General features: G+C 44.3%; 1 protein-coding gene across 1 annotated transcript in view; it reads right to left on the reverse strand.

Annotated features, from left to right (window-relative positions):
• The window catches only part of LOC121280009 (cadherin-related family member 4-like), an 83,616-nt gene extending 68,840 nt beyond the window's left edge, over positions 1-14,776 (reverse strand). The window contains exons 1-5 of the mRNA XM_041191640.1: positions 14,693-14,776; positions 12,682-12,847; positions 12,116-12,204; positions 4,033-4,143; positions 2,365-2,468 (exon numbers count right to left, since the gene is read on the reverse strand). Of these exons, the coding sequence (XP_041047574.1) occupies positions 2,365-2,468; positions 4,033-4,143; positions 12,116-12,204; positions 12,682-12,847; positions 14,693-14,776 (554 nt within the window). The remainder of the gene's footprint in view (positions 1-2,364; positions 2,469-4,032; positions 4,144-12,115; positions 12,205-12,681; positions 12,848-14,692) is intronic.
• Positions 14,777-17,334: the final 2,558 nt, after the last annotated feature.

The raw sequence follows: 17,334 nt of genomic DNA on the forward strand, positions 1-17,334 counted from the left end.
TTTACACTTTATTCTAATTACTTTTTACACCAGTATCAATCCTATACTTAAGCTATTTTTAAGAGGAAGAGAAAAAAAGACTAGAAACCTAAACACAAGCTAAAGATCTTACTTTTACTTTAAAGCCTAGAAATACTCACCAATCCTACTAACCAATCAGCTGCTCTCCATGCTCTTTTCCCTCTCATATTGTTTAATGGTCTCTTTCCTCTCTCTCCGCGCTCTTTAATGGACTCTTTCCTCTCTCTCCGTGCTCTTTAATGGCTTCTCACCTCTCTCTGCACTGTCTAATAGTCTCTCGTCTCTTTCTCTCTCTGTGCTCTTTAATGGTCTCTCGTCTCTCTCTCCATGCTCTTTGATGGACTCTTTCCTCTCTCTCCGCATTCTTTAATGGCTTCTCGCCTCTCTCTCCATGCTCTTTAATGGACTCTTTCCTCTCTCTCCATGCTTTTTAATGGCTTCTCACCTCTTTCTGTGCTGTCTAATGGTCTCTCATCTCTTTCTCTCTCTGTGCTCTTTAATGGTCTCTCATCTCTCTTTCCATCCTTTTTAATTTGTGCCACACAAGTACCAGGCAATGACCATCTCCAATAAGAGAGAATCTAACCATCACCCCTTGATATTCAATGGCATTACCATCACTGAGTCCCACTATCAACTTCCTAGGGGTTACCACTGACCAGAAACTGAACTGGAGGAGGCATATAAATACTGTGGCTACAACAGCAGGTCAGGGACTAGGAATCCTGTGGTGTGTAACTCACTTCCCGACTCCCCAAAGCCTGTCCAACATCTACAAGGCACAAGTCAGGAGTGCGATGGAATACTCCCTACTTGCCTGATGAGTGCAGCTTCCACAACACTCAAGAAGCTTGACACCATCCAGGACAAAGCAGCCTGCTTGATTGGCACCTGATCAAACATTCACTCCCTCCACCACCGATGCACTGCACCAAGGCTCCTTTGACAGCACCTTCAAAACCCACGGCCACTCCCACCTAGAAGGACAAGGGCAGCAGATAGATGGAACACCACCACCTGGAAGTTCCCCTCCAAGTCACTCACCATCCTGACTTGGAAATATATCGCCCTTCCTTCACTGTCACTGGGTCAAGATCCTAGAACTCCCTCCCTAACAACACTGTGGGTGTACTTACACCACAGGGACTGCAGCAGTTCAAGAAGGCAGCTCACCACCACTTTCTCAAGGGCAACTAGGGAAGGGCAATAAATGCTGGCCTAGCCAGTGCCGCCCACATCCCGTGAATGAATGCAAATACAATGGAGTTGGAGATAATATATTAGCAGGGATAAATGATTGGTGGAGAGTGTTAGGCATTTTCAAGTTGGAAGGCTGTAACTTGTGGAGTGCAGCAAGGATCAGTGCTGGGGCCTCAGCTATTTACAATCTATATTAATGACTTATATCGTCAGAGAGATTTGGGTGCCCCCATACAAGAAAGTTAGCACGCAGGAACAGCAAGCAATTAGGAAGGCAAGTGGTATGTTGGTCTTTATTGTGATGGGATTGGAATACAGGAATGGAGAAGTCTTACTACAATTGTACAGGGCTTTGATGAGACCATATCTGGAATACTGCGTATAGTTTTGATCCCCATATCTAAGGAAAGATATACTTGTATCAAAGGCAATGCAGCAAAGATCCATTAGATTGGTTGCTGGAGTGAGAGGGTTTTCCTATGATGAGAGGTTGGGTTAATTGGGCCTAAATTCTGTAGAGTTTATGGAGAAGATTGAGATGTGACCTCATTGAAACCTACAAGATTCTGAAGGGCTTTGATAGGGTGGACACAGAGATTGTTTCTGCTGGTTGGTGAATCGGAAACATAGGCACTGTCTCAGGATAAGGCCAGCCATTTAAGATTGAGATGGGGAAAAATTTCTTCACTTAGGCTTGTGAATCTTTGAAATTTACTACCACAGAGGGCTGTGAATGCTCCATCATTCAGTATATTCAAAGTTACGAAAGACAGATTTTTGGTCTGTCAGGAAATCAAGGGATATGGCAAACGGGTGGGAAAGTGGAGTTGAAGCAAAGCTCAGCCATGATCGTATTGAATGGCAGGGCAGGCTCGATGCGCCGAGCGGTCTACTCCTGCTCCTATCTCTTGTGTTCTCCTCAGAACAATAGCTAAAGCTGCACTGTTGATTTGAATGTAAATTCAACAACTATAAAACACTTAAAAAATACACAGCCTAGTTTTGCAACCTGGCCTAATAGTGTTGCCACTGGAGAGGTCTAGAACAAATTACTGCATTGTAATTAAAGGCTTACACATGCAAGGTCTCCTGTGCTGTATATGACTCCAAGCTGAAATGGGGAATGCAAGTCATTATACTTACGTGAAGATTGGGGGTCTGTGATTAACTGGAATCACAACAATTCTCAATGTCTCATTACAAATAATTTCCATGTTCTGTGTAACCGTGATGTGGAGTTCAAAATTCTAATTGAACACAGAACAAAATCAGTCTCGACCATTGAGTTGATTAACACCTCATAACATCCCCCAAAAACTCGATTCCCATTGACCACTATTTTCCTATTGCTGCCCATGCTGGAGGCCAGAGTAATACAGAGCAGTGGAATCCATTGAATTAACTGGGCATTGTCCTCCAGTACAAGCTGGGATCAGAGGGAGATTCTCACTGTGCTGGAGCTGGGATCATAGGGAGATTCTCACTGTGCTGGAGCTGGGATCATAGGAGATCTCTCACTGTGCTGGAGCTGGGATCAGAGGGGATCTCTCACTCTGCTGGAGCTGGGATCATGGGGAGATTCTCACTGTGCTGGAGCTGGGATCAGAGGAGATCTCTCACTGTGCTGGAGCTGGGATCATAAGGGATCTCACACTGTGCTGGAGCTGGGATCATAGGGAGATTCTCACTGTGTAGGAGCTGGGATCAGAGGGAGATTCTCCCTGTACTGGAGCTGGGATGATAGGGAATCTCTCACGGTGCTGGAGCTGGGATCAGGGGGAATCGCTCAATGTACTGGAGCTGGGATCAAAGGGAGCTTCTCATTCTGCTGGAGCTGGGATCAGAGGGGATCTCTCACTCTGCTGGAGCTGGGATCATGGGGAGATTCTCACTGTGCTGGAGCTGGGATCAGAGGAGATCTCTCACTGTGCTGGAGCTGGGATCATAAGGGATCTCACACTGTGCTGGAGCTGGGATCATAGGGAGATTCTCACTGTGTAGGAGCTGGGATCAGAGGGAGATTCTCCCTGTACTGGAGCTGGGATGATAGGGAATCTCTCACGGTGCTGGAGCTGGGATCAGGGGGAATCGCTCAATGTACTGGAGCTGGGATCAAAGGGAGCTTCTCATTCTGCTGGAGCTGGGATCAGAAGGAATCGCTCGCGGTTGGAGCTGGGATCAGAGGGAATCTCCCACTCTGCTGGAGAGATTCATCACATTTCTACTTCTCTTTAGTTCTGAAGAAGAGTCATACAGCCTCAAAACATTAACTCTGTCTCTCTCTTTCCACAGTTGCTGCCAGACCTGCTGAGTTTTTCCAGTATTTTCTGTTTTGCTTTCAGATTTCCAGCATTGGCAGTATTTTGCTTTTATTTTAGCAACTTTTTGTTAATTGCTAATTTAAAGAAAGACTAGACTTTTGATAGAATTTAACCCTTAATTTAACCCTTAAACTCCCTCGGTCACCAATCTCCAATTGAAGCTCTCTACTACAGCCAAACACAGCGCTCCAGTGCTCAGTTTTTCACTAAGACAGGCAATGCCCAGAAACTAGGCTTCAAGATGCCTCAGCAACCCATATGCCAAGATTTTAAGGCTCGGCCGTGGCATGTCTCCACACGGCAGATGCAGCAAGCCATTTAAATCGCCGTTCAGTTCGGCGGGGTAGTAATATACTGCCGGGTGGGAGGGGCCGTAAAATCCTGGCCAGAGAGCTTTAGTCACTAATGTGCAGAATCATTCCACCAATTAATTGCTTCAGTTCCCCTTCCAATAAAAGAATAACAAAACCCTAGACACAATGCACTTTACCGTCTCCTCATTCTGATGGCCAAATCCATTGAATGGAACATTAATGCTGCTTGATTGATCCACTCTGAACTCATCTTTTACAGAAGCAGGAACAGCTTTGGTGATGGTATACTGTAAGGAAGAAATAGTGAAGTTAGTTAAGTATATAAACCGCGCATCCACAACTTTAACTACATGATGCAGGTTAGTTAGGTTCAACCACAGCACACATTACTTTACCTATATCAGCTTGGTTCAGTGTGTTGCAGTCTCACATCTGAGTCAAAAGCTAATGGGAATCATGCTCCACTCCAGAGACTTGACAAACCAGTCCAGTACTGAGGGAGTGCTGCGCTGTCAGAGATGCTGTTTTTTGGATGAGACATTAATCTGAGGCTCTGTTGGTCCTCAGGTGAACATAAAAGATCTCATGACACAATTCAAAAAAGTACACGGGAGTCTTCCCCAGGTTTTCTGACTGAGATGTGAGAATATTATCACTGAGTCATGGCCAACACCCTAGTTGTGACATTACTGATATAGCAACAGATCTTGGCCTTCATATTTTAGCATTTCTAACTGACAAGAGTGCTTTTCTTTTACTCCCTTTATTTGAATTGTTATTTTCATAGCAGTAATATTTCAATTCTCTTACTGTGAAAGTTCTATTTGATTTTTTTTTGTTAATTTTTTTTATTCTTTCACAGGATGTGGGTGTTGCTGCCTGGGCCAGCATTGCCCATCCTTAATTGCCCTTGAGGAGGCAGTGGTGAGCTGCCTTTTTGAGCCACTGCAGTCCATGTGGTGTAGGTACACCTACAGTGCTGTTAAGGAGGGAGTTCCAGACAGTGAAGGAGCGGCGATATATTTCCAAGTCAGGATGGTGAGTGGCTTGGAGGGTGGTGTTCCCATGTGCCTGTTGTCCCTGTCCTTCTAAGTGGTAGAGATAGCGAGTATGGAAAGTGCTGTCGAAGGAGCCTTGGCAAGTTGTTACAGTACATCTTATAAATCAGATCTGAGCAAACCATGGCCCACGGGTCACATCCAGCTCCACTTAGAGCTTCAATTCCAGATCCTGGCTGCAATGGGGAAAGTATTGCAAGGTGCACTGGCAGACACTGTGCAAGCTAAGTGAACATGTGCAACTGATCCTGACACCTGGCTAATTGGTGTCAGGAGTCATGAAATTAAAATGCAGATCCGGGAGAGTTTCAAGGGAAGTACTTAAGGTCATCGGAAGTACTTCCAGGTAGGTTGGAGTTGGCCAATGATTGGAGGCCAGTGACGGGTTTTCCTTTGGGAGTACCTGCAGCTGCCATGTTTATAGAGGCGAGTGCATATGGAGAAGCAGTGAGTGCAACGCAGGGTAGGTGTGCATTCAAGATTACTTATTACATTACTGCAGTTTTGATTTCCATTTTGGTTTTGCCAGTATATGCACTTTAATTTCAAATATTCAACTTAATTTTCACTTAGGCGTTAATACACTTTCTGAAGTCAATTCTCATATAGTTTTATTTCCTAATTTTTCTCATTCCCTCAATGAAGTGCCATGGATGCTGGTAATCCAAGATCTGAACCTGGGAACTTCTGCATTGATACAGTAATACAAGGAAGAATGCCTTTACCCACTTGAATAGTTATGTATATATAATTTGTTAAAAAAACTCTTGTCTACATATAGGTTCTGTCAACTTTTTATATTATAAATTCCAATAGCCACATTTATAATGTACCAGGCATGTGGAACTTCAGTTGAATGGGGACATGAGAAAAGCTTGTTATTATTAGAACAGAGAAAGTTAAGGGTAGCTTTGATTAGATGTATTCAAATCATGAAGGGTATTGATTAGGTGAATAAGGGGAAACTATTTCTGATGGCAGTGGTTCAGTAACCAAATGATACAGATTTAAGGTAATTGGTGAAAAGAACCATAGATTTATAGACCCAGCAAAAACTTGATCTACATTTCTGCTGGTGGATAAGTGATTAAAATATTGAAGCATAAATGATGCTACCTGCAGAGTGTCCTAAGGTATTAATGATTGAAGGTCTCCACAAGCAATCTCGGTTTAATGTTTTGATTTGTACATTTCAGTGATTAGTTGTTGATGCACTCCAAAAATAAGAGTTGAAAAATCTTCTTCTGCTCCTGCTGAAGGTGCAGCTAAGGTTTGGATTTTAAGAAGGAGGATGAATGTAATAGAAAGTGAAGAATGTATCATTTTACGTTAGGGTTTTTTTGTTTTGAAAAAATTGAAAATTAGGAATGTGTCCCCTAACAGGTGAGGAATGTATCACAGATGCACTTGGCAGGAACTCTGGATAGTGCAAAGACTATGGGCCTTGACAATATTCTGGCAACAGTACCGTAGACATGTGCTCCAGAACTTATTGGGCCCCTAGCCAAATTTTTCCAGTACAGCTACAACACTGGCATCTACCTGGCTATGTGGAAAATTGCCCAGTTATGTCCTGTACACAAAAAAACAGGACAACTCCAACCTGGCCAATTACTGCCCCAATAGTCTACTCTCAATCATCAGTAAAATGGTGGAAGGAATCATCAATAATGTTATCAAGCGGCACTTGCTTAGTAATAACCTGCTCACTAACACTCAGTTTGGGTTTTGCCAGGGCCATTCAGCTCCTGACCTCATTACAGCCTTGGTTCAAACATGGACAAAAAGCTCAGTTACATAGGTGAGGGGAGAGTGACTGCCCTTGAGATCAAGGCAGCATTTGACCGAGTGTGGCATCGAGGAGCCCTAGCAAAACTGGAGTCAATGGGAATCAGGGGAAAACTCTCGACTGGTTGGAGTCATACCTAGCACAAAGGAAGATGATTGTGGTTGTTGGAGGTCAGTCATCTCAGCTCTAGGACATCACTGCAGGAGTTCCTCAGGATAGTGTCCTCAGCCCAACCATCTTCAGCTGCTTCATCAATGACCTTCCTTCTATCATAAGATCAGAAGTGGGGATGTTCGCTGATGATTGCACGATGTTCAACACCATTCACGAATCCTCAGACTCCATGTCCAAATGTAGCAAAAGCTGGACAATATCCAGCTTGAGCTGACAAGTGGCAAGTACCAGGCAATAACTATCTCCAACAAGAGAGAATCTAACCATCGCCCCTTGACATTCAATGGTATTACCATTGCTGAATCCTCCACCATCAACATTCTGGGGGGTTACCATTGACCAGAAACTGAACTGGACTAGCCATATAAATACTGTGGTTACAGGAGCAGGTGAGAGGCTAGGAATCATAAACCAAAGCCTATCCACCATCTACAAGGCACAAGTCAGGAGCATGATGGAATATTCCCTACTTGCCTGGATGATTTCAGCTCCCACAACACTCAAGAAGCTTGACACCATCCAGGACAAAGCAGCCCGCTTGATTGGCACCCCATCCACAAACGTTCACTCTCTCCACCAACTCACCAAGGCTCCTTAGACAGCATCTTCCAAACCCAGAATCGCTACCATCTGGAAGGATAAGGGCAGCAGGTGCATGGGAACACCACCACCTGGAAGTTCCCCTCTAAGCCACTCACCATCCCTTCACTGTGACTGGATCAAAATCCTGGAACTCCCTCCTTAACAGCACTGTGGGTGTATCTACACAATATGGACTGCAGCGGTTCATGAAGGCAGCTCACCACCACCTTCTCAAGGGCAACTATGGATAGACAATACATGCCCACATCCCGTAAATGAATTTAAAGAAAGTGCCATGAGGTTATTAAATCCCTGCTCTAAGAATGAGAGGTAGAGGGAGGATACAGATCACTGTTCTCCCCACAAGGTGTGGTAACTGCCTCTGAAATGTCTTTTGGTCGTTCCACATTTATTTTCCTTTCTTTACTGTTTTTCCCTTGGTGGTTCTTCCAACACCATGTTGTAGATCACAGTAAAGCATTTATATTAGCAAGAGAAAAGCAAAATGCTTCAGATACTGGATATCAGAAATAAAACCAGAAAATGTTGGAAGCACTCAGCAGGTCAGGCAGCATCTGTGGAGAGAAAAAAGGAGTGCCAACAGACTTTGATGCCATTGTAGAGTTGACCAACTGCATTGTTCACATTAAGCTAAGAGGGTGCAAATAAAAGGGTACATTTGGTTTCGTTATTGTATTTATTACATCATAATCGTATAATTGTCATAACAATAAAGATTTTTTGCTTATTTGTACCAACATTTATCTTTATTATAATTATTCATTTCTTAAGCATTTATGCCAGCTTTCATACAATTTCCATACCCAGATTGGCCCTCTGGCTTAAAAGTTTGCCCAGCTGTGCTTTAGATGGTACACACTGCTGCCCCTGTGTCAGTGGTGGAGGGAGTGAATGTTCAAGATGATGGGCGGGATGCCAATCAAGTGTGTTGCTTTGTCCTAGATGGTGTCGAGCTTCTTGAGTGTTGTGGGAGCTGCACTCATCCAGCCAAGTGGAGAGCATTCCATCACTCTCCTGACTTGTGCCTTGTAGATGATGGACAGGCTTTGGCGAGTCAGGAGGTGAGTTACTCAGCCTCACAGAATTCCCAGGCTCCGAACTGCTCTTGTAGCCACAGTATTTATATGGCTAGCTTAGTTCAGTTTCTAGCCAATAGTAATTTCCAGAATGTTAATAGTGAGTGATTCAGCAATGGTTGAACATCAAGGGGAAATGGTTAGATTCTCTCTTGTTGGAGATGGTCATTGCCTGTTGGGTGGTGCAAATGTTACTTGCCACTTATCAAATGGACTGCTTCGGTATCTGAAGAGTTGCAATTGGTGCTGATCACTGTGCACTTTCCAGCAAATGTCCCCACTTCTGACGTTATGATGGAAGGAAGGTCATTGATGAAGCAGCTGAAGATGCCGAGGACACTACCCTGAGGAACTCCTGCAGTGATGTCCTGGAACTGAGATGATTGACCATCAACATCCACAACCATCTTCCAGACAATGGAGAATTTCCCCCCTGATCCCCACTGATTTCAGTTTTGCTAGGAACCCTTGATGCCACATTCAGTCAAATGCTATCTTGATGAAAAGGGAGTAACTCTCACCCCACCTTCTGAATTCAGCTCTTTTGTCCATATTTGGACCAAGGCTGTAATGAGGTCAGGAGCTGAGTGGCCCTGGAGGAACCCAAACTGAACGTCAATGGGTAGGTTATTGCTGAGCAAGTCAGTTGATAACAATGCTGCTGACACCTTCAATCACATTCCTGATGATCGAGAGTAGACTGATGGGGAGGTAATTGGCTGGATTGGATTTGTCCTGCTTTTTGTGGATAGGACATACCTGGGCAATTCTCCACATTGTTTTTGTTTGTTCATAGGATGTGGGTGTCATTGGCTAGGCCAACATTTATCCCTGCCCTGACTCCACATGAAGTCACATGTAGGCCAGGCCAAGTAAGAATGGCAGATTTCCTTCCCTAAGGGACATTAGTGAACCAGATGTGTTTTTACAACAATCAACATGGTCATCATCAGACTTTTAATTCCAGATTTTTTATTGAATTCAAATTTCACCATCTGCCATAGTGGGATTTGAGCCCAGGTACCCAGAAGACCCCCTGGGTCTCTGGAATACTAGTCCAGTGACAATACCACAATGCCACCACCTCCCCCACTGTCAGGGAGTTGCCAGTCCTGTAGCTGTACTGGAACAACTTGGCTAGGGGTGCAGTTAGTTCTGGAGCCCAGGCCTTCAGTACTATTGCTGGAATGTTGTCAGGGCCCATAGCTTTTGCAGTATCCAGTGCCTTCAACCGTTTCTTCATATCATGTGGAGTGGCTGAAGACTGGCATCTGTGATATTGGGGCCCTCAGGAGCAGGCCGAGATAGATCATCCACTTGGCACTTCTGGCTGAAGATTATAAGACCATAAGACATAGCAGCAGAAATTAGGCCATTTGGCCCATCGAGTCTGTTCCGCCATTCAATCATGGCTGATAAGTTTCTCAACCCCATTCTCCCACCTTCTCCCCACTTTGAAGCAAGTATTATAGCAAATACTTCAGCCTTATCTTTTGCACTGATGTGCTGGGCTCCCCCATCATTGAGGATGGGGATATTTTGTGGAGCCTCCTCCTCCAGTGAATTGTTTAATTGTCCACTACCATTCACGCCTGGATGTGGCAGGACTGCAGAGCTTAGATCTGATCCGCTGGTTGTGGAATTGCTTAGCTCTGTCTATTGCATGCTTCTTCCCCTCTATGACATGCAAGTAGCCCTGTGTTGTAACTTCACCAGGTTGGCGTGGCATATGCCTGATGCTGTTCCTGGCATGCCCTCCTACACTCTTCATTAAACCAGGGTTGATCCCCTAGCATGGTGGTAATGGTAGTGTGGGGGATATGCAAGGCTATGGGTTTACAGATTGTGGTTGTATACAATTCTGCTGCTGCTGCTGATGGTGCAAAATGCCTCATGGACATCCAGTTTTGAGTTGCTCAATCTATTCTGAATCTCTCCCATTTTAGCACAATGGTAGTGCCACACAACACGATGGAGGGCGTCCTCAGTGTGAAGGCTGGATTTCATCTCCACAACGACTGCACAGTGGTTACTCTTACATAGACTGTCATAGACAGATGCATCTGTAACAGGTAGACGATGACGAGGTTAAGTCAGTTTTTCCCTCTTGTTCGTTGCCTGACAACCTGCCGCAGATCCAGTCTAGTAGCTATGTCTTTTAGGACTCAGCCAGCTCGGTCAGTAGTGGTGCTACCGAGTCACTTCTAGTGATGGACTTTTAAGTTCCTCATCCAGAGTACATTCTGTGCCCTTGCCACCCTCATTGCTTCTTCCAAGTGGTGTTCAACATGGAGGAACACTGATTCATCAGCTGAGGGAGGGAGAGAGGTTGGTGTTAATTAGCAGTAGGTTTCCTTGCCCACGTTTGACCTGATGCCATGAGACTTCATGGGGTTTGGAATCAACATTGTGGACAACCAGGGCCAATCTGGCCATCATATACCACCATGCCATCACCTATACTGAGTTTGTCCTGCCCAGGGCTGGTAATGGTGGAGTCTGGAACATGATCTGTAAGGTATGATTCCATCAGGATGACTATGTCAGGCTGTTGCTTGTCTAGTTTCTGGGACAGTTCTCCCAATTTTGACACAAGTCCCCAAATGTTAGCGAAGAGGACGTCGTAGGGTTGACTGGGAAGGGTGTGCCCTTTGTCGTTTGTGGTGCCTACATCGATGCCAGATTCTCCATCCAGTTTTTTTGCTTATTTGACTTTTCTGTAGCAGTTTGATACAACTGAGTGATTGTGTGGCCGTTCAGAGGGCGGTAAGGAGTCAACCACATTGCTGTGGATCTGGAGTCATATACAGGTTAAACTGAATAAGGACAGCAGATTTCCCTCCCTGACAGACATTAGCGAATCAGATGGATTCTCACACAATCTGGTAGTTTCACAGTCACCATTACTGAACTAGCTTTTTCATTCCTGATTTATTAACTAATTGAATTTAAATTGCCCCAGCTTCCATGGTGGGATTTGAACTCATGTCCTCTTTCCTTGAAGATTTTATCTTTCTTTTTGAAGTATCCCTTTAAGGGTTGGCCTTTTAACTTGTCCTTAATTTGTTAATTTGCTTTACTTGGTTTACTTAAGAGTTTAAATGAGTACAGCTGTTACAATCCAAGGTGGAAGGGACTGGGAGAGTCTGTGCTTCTGCAGAGTTGTCTGCTGTATGTGCGCTCTCTCTCTCTCTCTACCCTGTTTCTGATCAAGAAGATACTTTGAACAAAGGAGAATGTTTGTTTGTTTTTTGCATAGAAGACCTTGAACTCATGTACCCAAAGTGTTAGCTGGGCTTTGACTTACTGGTCCAGCAACATTACCACTATCCTATGGTCCCCTTAAAAGATCCCTTTTGAAACTTTTTTGGCCTTTTAGAGTTAGAGTTAGAGATAGTGTAGTCTTCCAGCCACAACAACTGCAACCCAATCTCTGATTCCTGTGAGACATCTCACACAATTGGGGAACAACCAACTTGAATGTTTGACCCTCTGAGGAATGTAGAGAAGCCTCACCCAGTCACAAGCTAACTTTGCAGCTCAGAAAAAGTATACTTACTCTAAAATTCTCTGCATATGATGGTGCTGAGACAATGGTGTAGATTTGGGAAAGAGGTTCTGCTGTTTCTTCTACATGAACTGTGGCTCCTGTATAGGTTAAAATATTTGAGAAAACAATGTCATGACGGGTAAAGATTGGAGTATATATTGGAGTATAAAGATAGCAATATATTATTCACACTTTTTTTTCCACCCACAGCCCAAAACCAGTCACTTGTCTGCATGGACCCAGGGCCCATATCCAGTCCCGTGTGGGCCTGGACCCAGAGTCCAAAACTGTGCTGAATTTACATTTGTCACAAAATTAGCAATCTCACTCTGAAAGGCTCAGTTTGGCTTGTGTAGAAAATTGTATCTTCACCTGAGTGCTGTAGAAGGATCTCTTCTGAGGTTGGGATTGAAATAAATCATTTGGCCTGAGGAGAGGGAGCTTTCTGCTGAATCCAACTGTCCCATTGCTGATCTGGAAGTGCTAGGAATTGCACTCCATTTCACAACACTAACATTCCCTGTCCTGCTAAGTACAAAGGTCACAGGAAGACAAAATGAGAAAGTAATCACTACCTCCTGGAGTCTGGAACTGTACGCCACAGCGCTCATCTGGGACATCTTGTACAAATAGCTGGAGTTGTTCAATGTGATCAGGTGAATCAAATCCACTGATTATTATTGTGAGCATGTAAATGGGTGTCCATTCATGATCCAAGGATGCCTGGTTATTCAGAAAAATCTAGAACAAATAGCATTTTTAGAGAAGTATATTACTGACAATAATTGGCCACATATGGCTAAAAAGGCCCAGGATCACCTTCTCAAGGGTCAGTGCAGATAGCCCAATGATGGTGTCAAAGAGTCCTACAAAACTCTTCAAACAGTCCCCATTTCCCTCTTCTCCTGGAGGGCTGCCCTAAAGATAAGTATTAGGGATGACATTCAGTGGGACAGGGCAGTCACGTGGTTTCCTTGTAGGATTTCCCAGGATCATTCTTGTTCTCCCAGACCCACAATTCTGATGAATTCTTGAGGGCCCAATCTGCATGTTTAACAAAGAACTTTGCCGCCTTTAAGTGGGTGCCTTTGGTGGCTGCCAATTAAATTTGCCTTGAACAGGGTCGGGACAGGAGGTCAGCCAACTCCAGATGGACATATCCATGGAGATTGTATCCCATGACTTCATACCTGCAACCACCCCACTCCGCATTCCTGCCATTGGTCACTCAACACGTCCTATCATCTGGAGCCTTGCAATTCCCACAGCCAATTGGAATTTGAATTGATTCATTGTTAACGGATTGGATGATTGTTGATTGTCAATTAAATAACCTTTTTCTTATCTCCAATACATTAATAACTAAACAAAATTGTTCAAAGTAGATGCAATAAAAACACAAACTTTGTTTTAATGCCTCATTGAATTTTGCTCCTCAGTTACTCACAGCAGAGTTCTGGAGATTAATCTTTAACTCTAGAAGATTCCAAGGCAACTCTGCAGAATTGGTAACCCAAAGGCTCAAATTTTTCTGCACCCCAACTGGGAAAGTTCAAATTCTCCCAAGGTGTCTATGGGTGAGGGGGAAAGACCATTGCACCTACGTCCACTGTGTAATGATTTGTAATCTCTGTTTGAAGTGTCTTTTTCAAAGTGAGCATAAAGAATTCACTTTCTGGCATATAACTGACAGTTATTCCCGCAATTGTATCATTGAACACAGTTGCCTGGAACTCATTAATCTTGGTTCCTGGAGGTTCTCTGGTACGGTAGCAGTGTTTTCAAAATTTTCCACTACTAGATGGAGCAGGAAGACAAAACATTGTTAATCTTCAGAGGAACATCAAGGGATTACCATGTTTCTGTCAGCTATGACTCAGTTCTCGCCTCCAAATCTAAACATCCTGGATTCAAGTTTCACGCCTGTGTTGGGAGGGTGTTGGTTACAGATGGTGTGCCTTAAATAAGTCTTCCTAGTCTTTAGTAGGTCAACTGTAAGTCTTTATTAACAACTAGAACTTTTAACACATGCACAGTAAAGGGTACAGGTATCTCCATGCTTAGGTCTTTACATGTGTCTACTCAACACCACACTGATCCCTGGGTCTGGGTCATGTACCTGCTTACATCATTGTGTGGGCGGTACTGTACTCAGTCTCACATTAACCCTATTTGTGCCAGACCCTTATACTACAACCAAAAACCTGAACCTAAAAACTAGGCTGACACTCCAGTACAATGCTGAAGGAGCGCTGCACTGTCAGATGTGTCACCTTTCAGAAAAAATGTTATACTCAGGCCCTGACTGCCCTCTCTAGGAGATATAAATAAAATCCCAAGGGACTATTCTGAAGAACAGGATAGTTCTCCCCAGTTTCCTGGCCATATTTATCCCTCAATCAATGTCACTGAACAAGGTAATTGAGTCATTAACACATTGCTGTTTGTGGGAGTTTGCTGTGTGCAAATTATCTGCTGCATTAGTGGCATTACAACAGTGACTACACTTCAGAAATACTTCATTGGCTGTAAAATGCTTTTGGATGTCTCAATCCTGAGACACAACCATCCACCATTGACACTCACTCCAATCTTTGCAGTGTGATTCATCTGTTTCATAGTCTTCTTCACCAAGTGTACTGTATCCATCAAGTGAAGTTTTTTGCCCATTGTAGAAGAGAGCGTAAAACACAAGGGAAAGGGAGAGGCCTGGAGGTGGGCTATTAATTTATTTAATAGACTACTAATAGAGGTATGTCAAGACATCTCAGTCTCATTGAATGCACATCCTGTGCCCTGTGGGAACTCCAGGATGCTTCTCATGTCCTGGATAATCACATACGGAGGAAATGCTGTCAGCTGTAGGAGCTTAAGCTCTGGGTTTCAGAGTTCTGTGTTTTGGAGCTTTAGCAGCAATGAGAGTCACTGCAGTGCATCTGGCAGGCTGAACCCCATCTCACATTTCTAGAGGTGTTCACCCCACAGCTTAAGAGTGAGCAGGCAGAGAGGGAAAGGGTGACCACCAAGGATCACCAAGTCGAGTAGGACCGGGCAAGTAGTGTAGGAGATCCCTGAGGACATCTCACTCTCCAACCAGTATTCAGTTCAGAAATCCTGCAGAGAGTGATGGTTCCTCTGGGGAATGCAGTAAGAGTCAAGTCCATGGCACCACGGCTGACTCAGCCGTACAGAGGGGCAGGAAGGGGAACAGACAAGTATTTCTTAGGCCGCATCGCATTATGTCACTTCCCTGGTGCCAGGCTGAAGAATGTCGTTGTGCAGTTGCAGTGCATCTTGCGGGGGGAGGGGAAGGTGAACAGCCAGAGGTTGTGGTCCATATTGGTATCAATGCCATAGGTAGAAAAAAAGATGAGATCCTGCAGGCAGACTTTAGGAGCTAGGAAGGAACTAGCAAGCAGGACTTCAAAGATAGTGTTCTCTGGATTGCTCCCAGTGACACTTACTGGTAATTATAGAAATAGCAGGATAGAGCTGATAAATGTGTGGCTGGAGAGATGGTGCAGAAAAGACAGCTTTAGATTCCTGAGACATTAGAGCGAATACTGAGTGAGGGGGGGTGGGGAGGAGATGGTTGGTAGGGGGGGTGGTGCTTGTTCAGGCCAGACTGGTTGCACCTCAACAGAGTTGGGACTAATGTCATCGCAGGATGGTTTGCTAGTGCTGTTTCAGGGGAATGGGCACTAGGATGTAGCATTAGAAAGGTACACAAAAGATTGGGAGAGACACATAACACCAGAGTAAGAGATAGTAAGGTATAAGATGGACTCAGGGTCAGAGGGAGCACAATAAGATCTAATTTAGGTTTACAGTGCATATATGTAAATGCACAAGCACATGGAATATAAGAAACTGGGAGTGCGATGTGAAGTTGGCTGAGTACAGGAAGCTCAGGGTAGTGGTTGTTTTTTAGATTGGGAGAAGGTATACAGTGGAGTTCTCCAGGAGTCAGTACCAGGGCCACTGCTTTTCTTGATCTACATTAATCTAGACTTGGGTATACAGGGTTCAATTTCAAAAGTTACAGATGACACAAAACTTGAAAGTATTGCGAGCTGAGATAAACTTCAAGAGACAGGGGTAGGCTGGTGGAATAGGTGGAGACGTCGTGGATGAGATTTAATGCAGAGAAGCATGAAGTGATATATTGTGGTAGGAATAATGCGGAGAGGCCATATAAATGAAAGAATACAATTCTAAAAGGGGTGCAGGAAGAGAGTCTGTTGGACTTTAATCCGATCAGCTCTTAGTTCATTCAAAGAGAGCAGACCGCTTGGTTTCAGTGACAAGTTCTATCACAGTGATGTTAGCCTCAAACTCGTCATCTTTTTTCAACCCTTGTTTCCCAGGGAATGCAGTGTTGTAGATGGTGTCTCAATGTATGCTCCATTTTGTTTCTGCACTATGTGTGGGAATACCGGACAACGCCTGTTTAATCAAGTTGAGGGACTGTTGATTTTTATCTGGATAGGAAGTATGGCTGGTGTTGCAAAGACGGCATTTCTGCTTTGAATGAAAAAACATGAACCCTGGTGCACATCCAGGAGTGATCTGTATCACAGTCAGCACTGTGGTAGCTGTGTGTGTTGAGAATGCTGTTCAGAGAGTCACGTCTGGTGATGATCAAATCCAGCTGGTGGCAATGCCCTGATCTTGGAAGTCTCCAAGACACCTTGTGGCACAGAAAGAAGACGTTAGTTACACAAAACTCATGGTAGCAGCAAAGCTCAGGTAGTCTCTGTCCATTCTCATTCATCTTTCCCAGGACATTATGTCCGAGGCATGAGGGCCAGGCCTTATGGTCCACACCCACTCTTACACTGAAATTCCCCTGTAGGTAAAGATGTTGTGACTTAGGGATTCTGCTGATAGCAGTGTCAAGCTCCTCACAGATCTGGTCTTTTACTTCTGCAGTGCAGCACAGTGTTGGAACAAAGATACTCATGTGGTTAACTGTCCCTGTTTGAGTTGGGAGGAGGATGGAGAGAACACGTTCTGAACCATTTGTGGGAAGTTCTATTATTGAGAATAGTGAATTCCTCAGTGATCCCTGCATTTGCTCACACATTTCCTCTGAACTCTTCCCCTGCCAGATGAACGTGTAATGTTTATCTTTCAGTGATCCTCTCTTGGTGAGCCTGCTCTCTTGTGGGGAAGCTATCTCAATGTTCAGCCTATCAAGTTCCACATGTCAGGCATGTCTGTCCTTA

This window comes from Carcharodon carcharias, chromosome 7, assembly GCF_017639515.1.
Source record: "Carcharodon carcharias isolate sCarCar2 chromosome 7, sCarCar2.pri, whole genome shotgun sequence".
Classification (NCBI taxonomy): Eukaryota; Metazoa; Chordata; class Chondrichthyes; order Lamniformes; family Lamnidae; genus Carcharodon; species Carcharodon carcharias.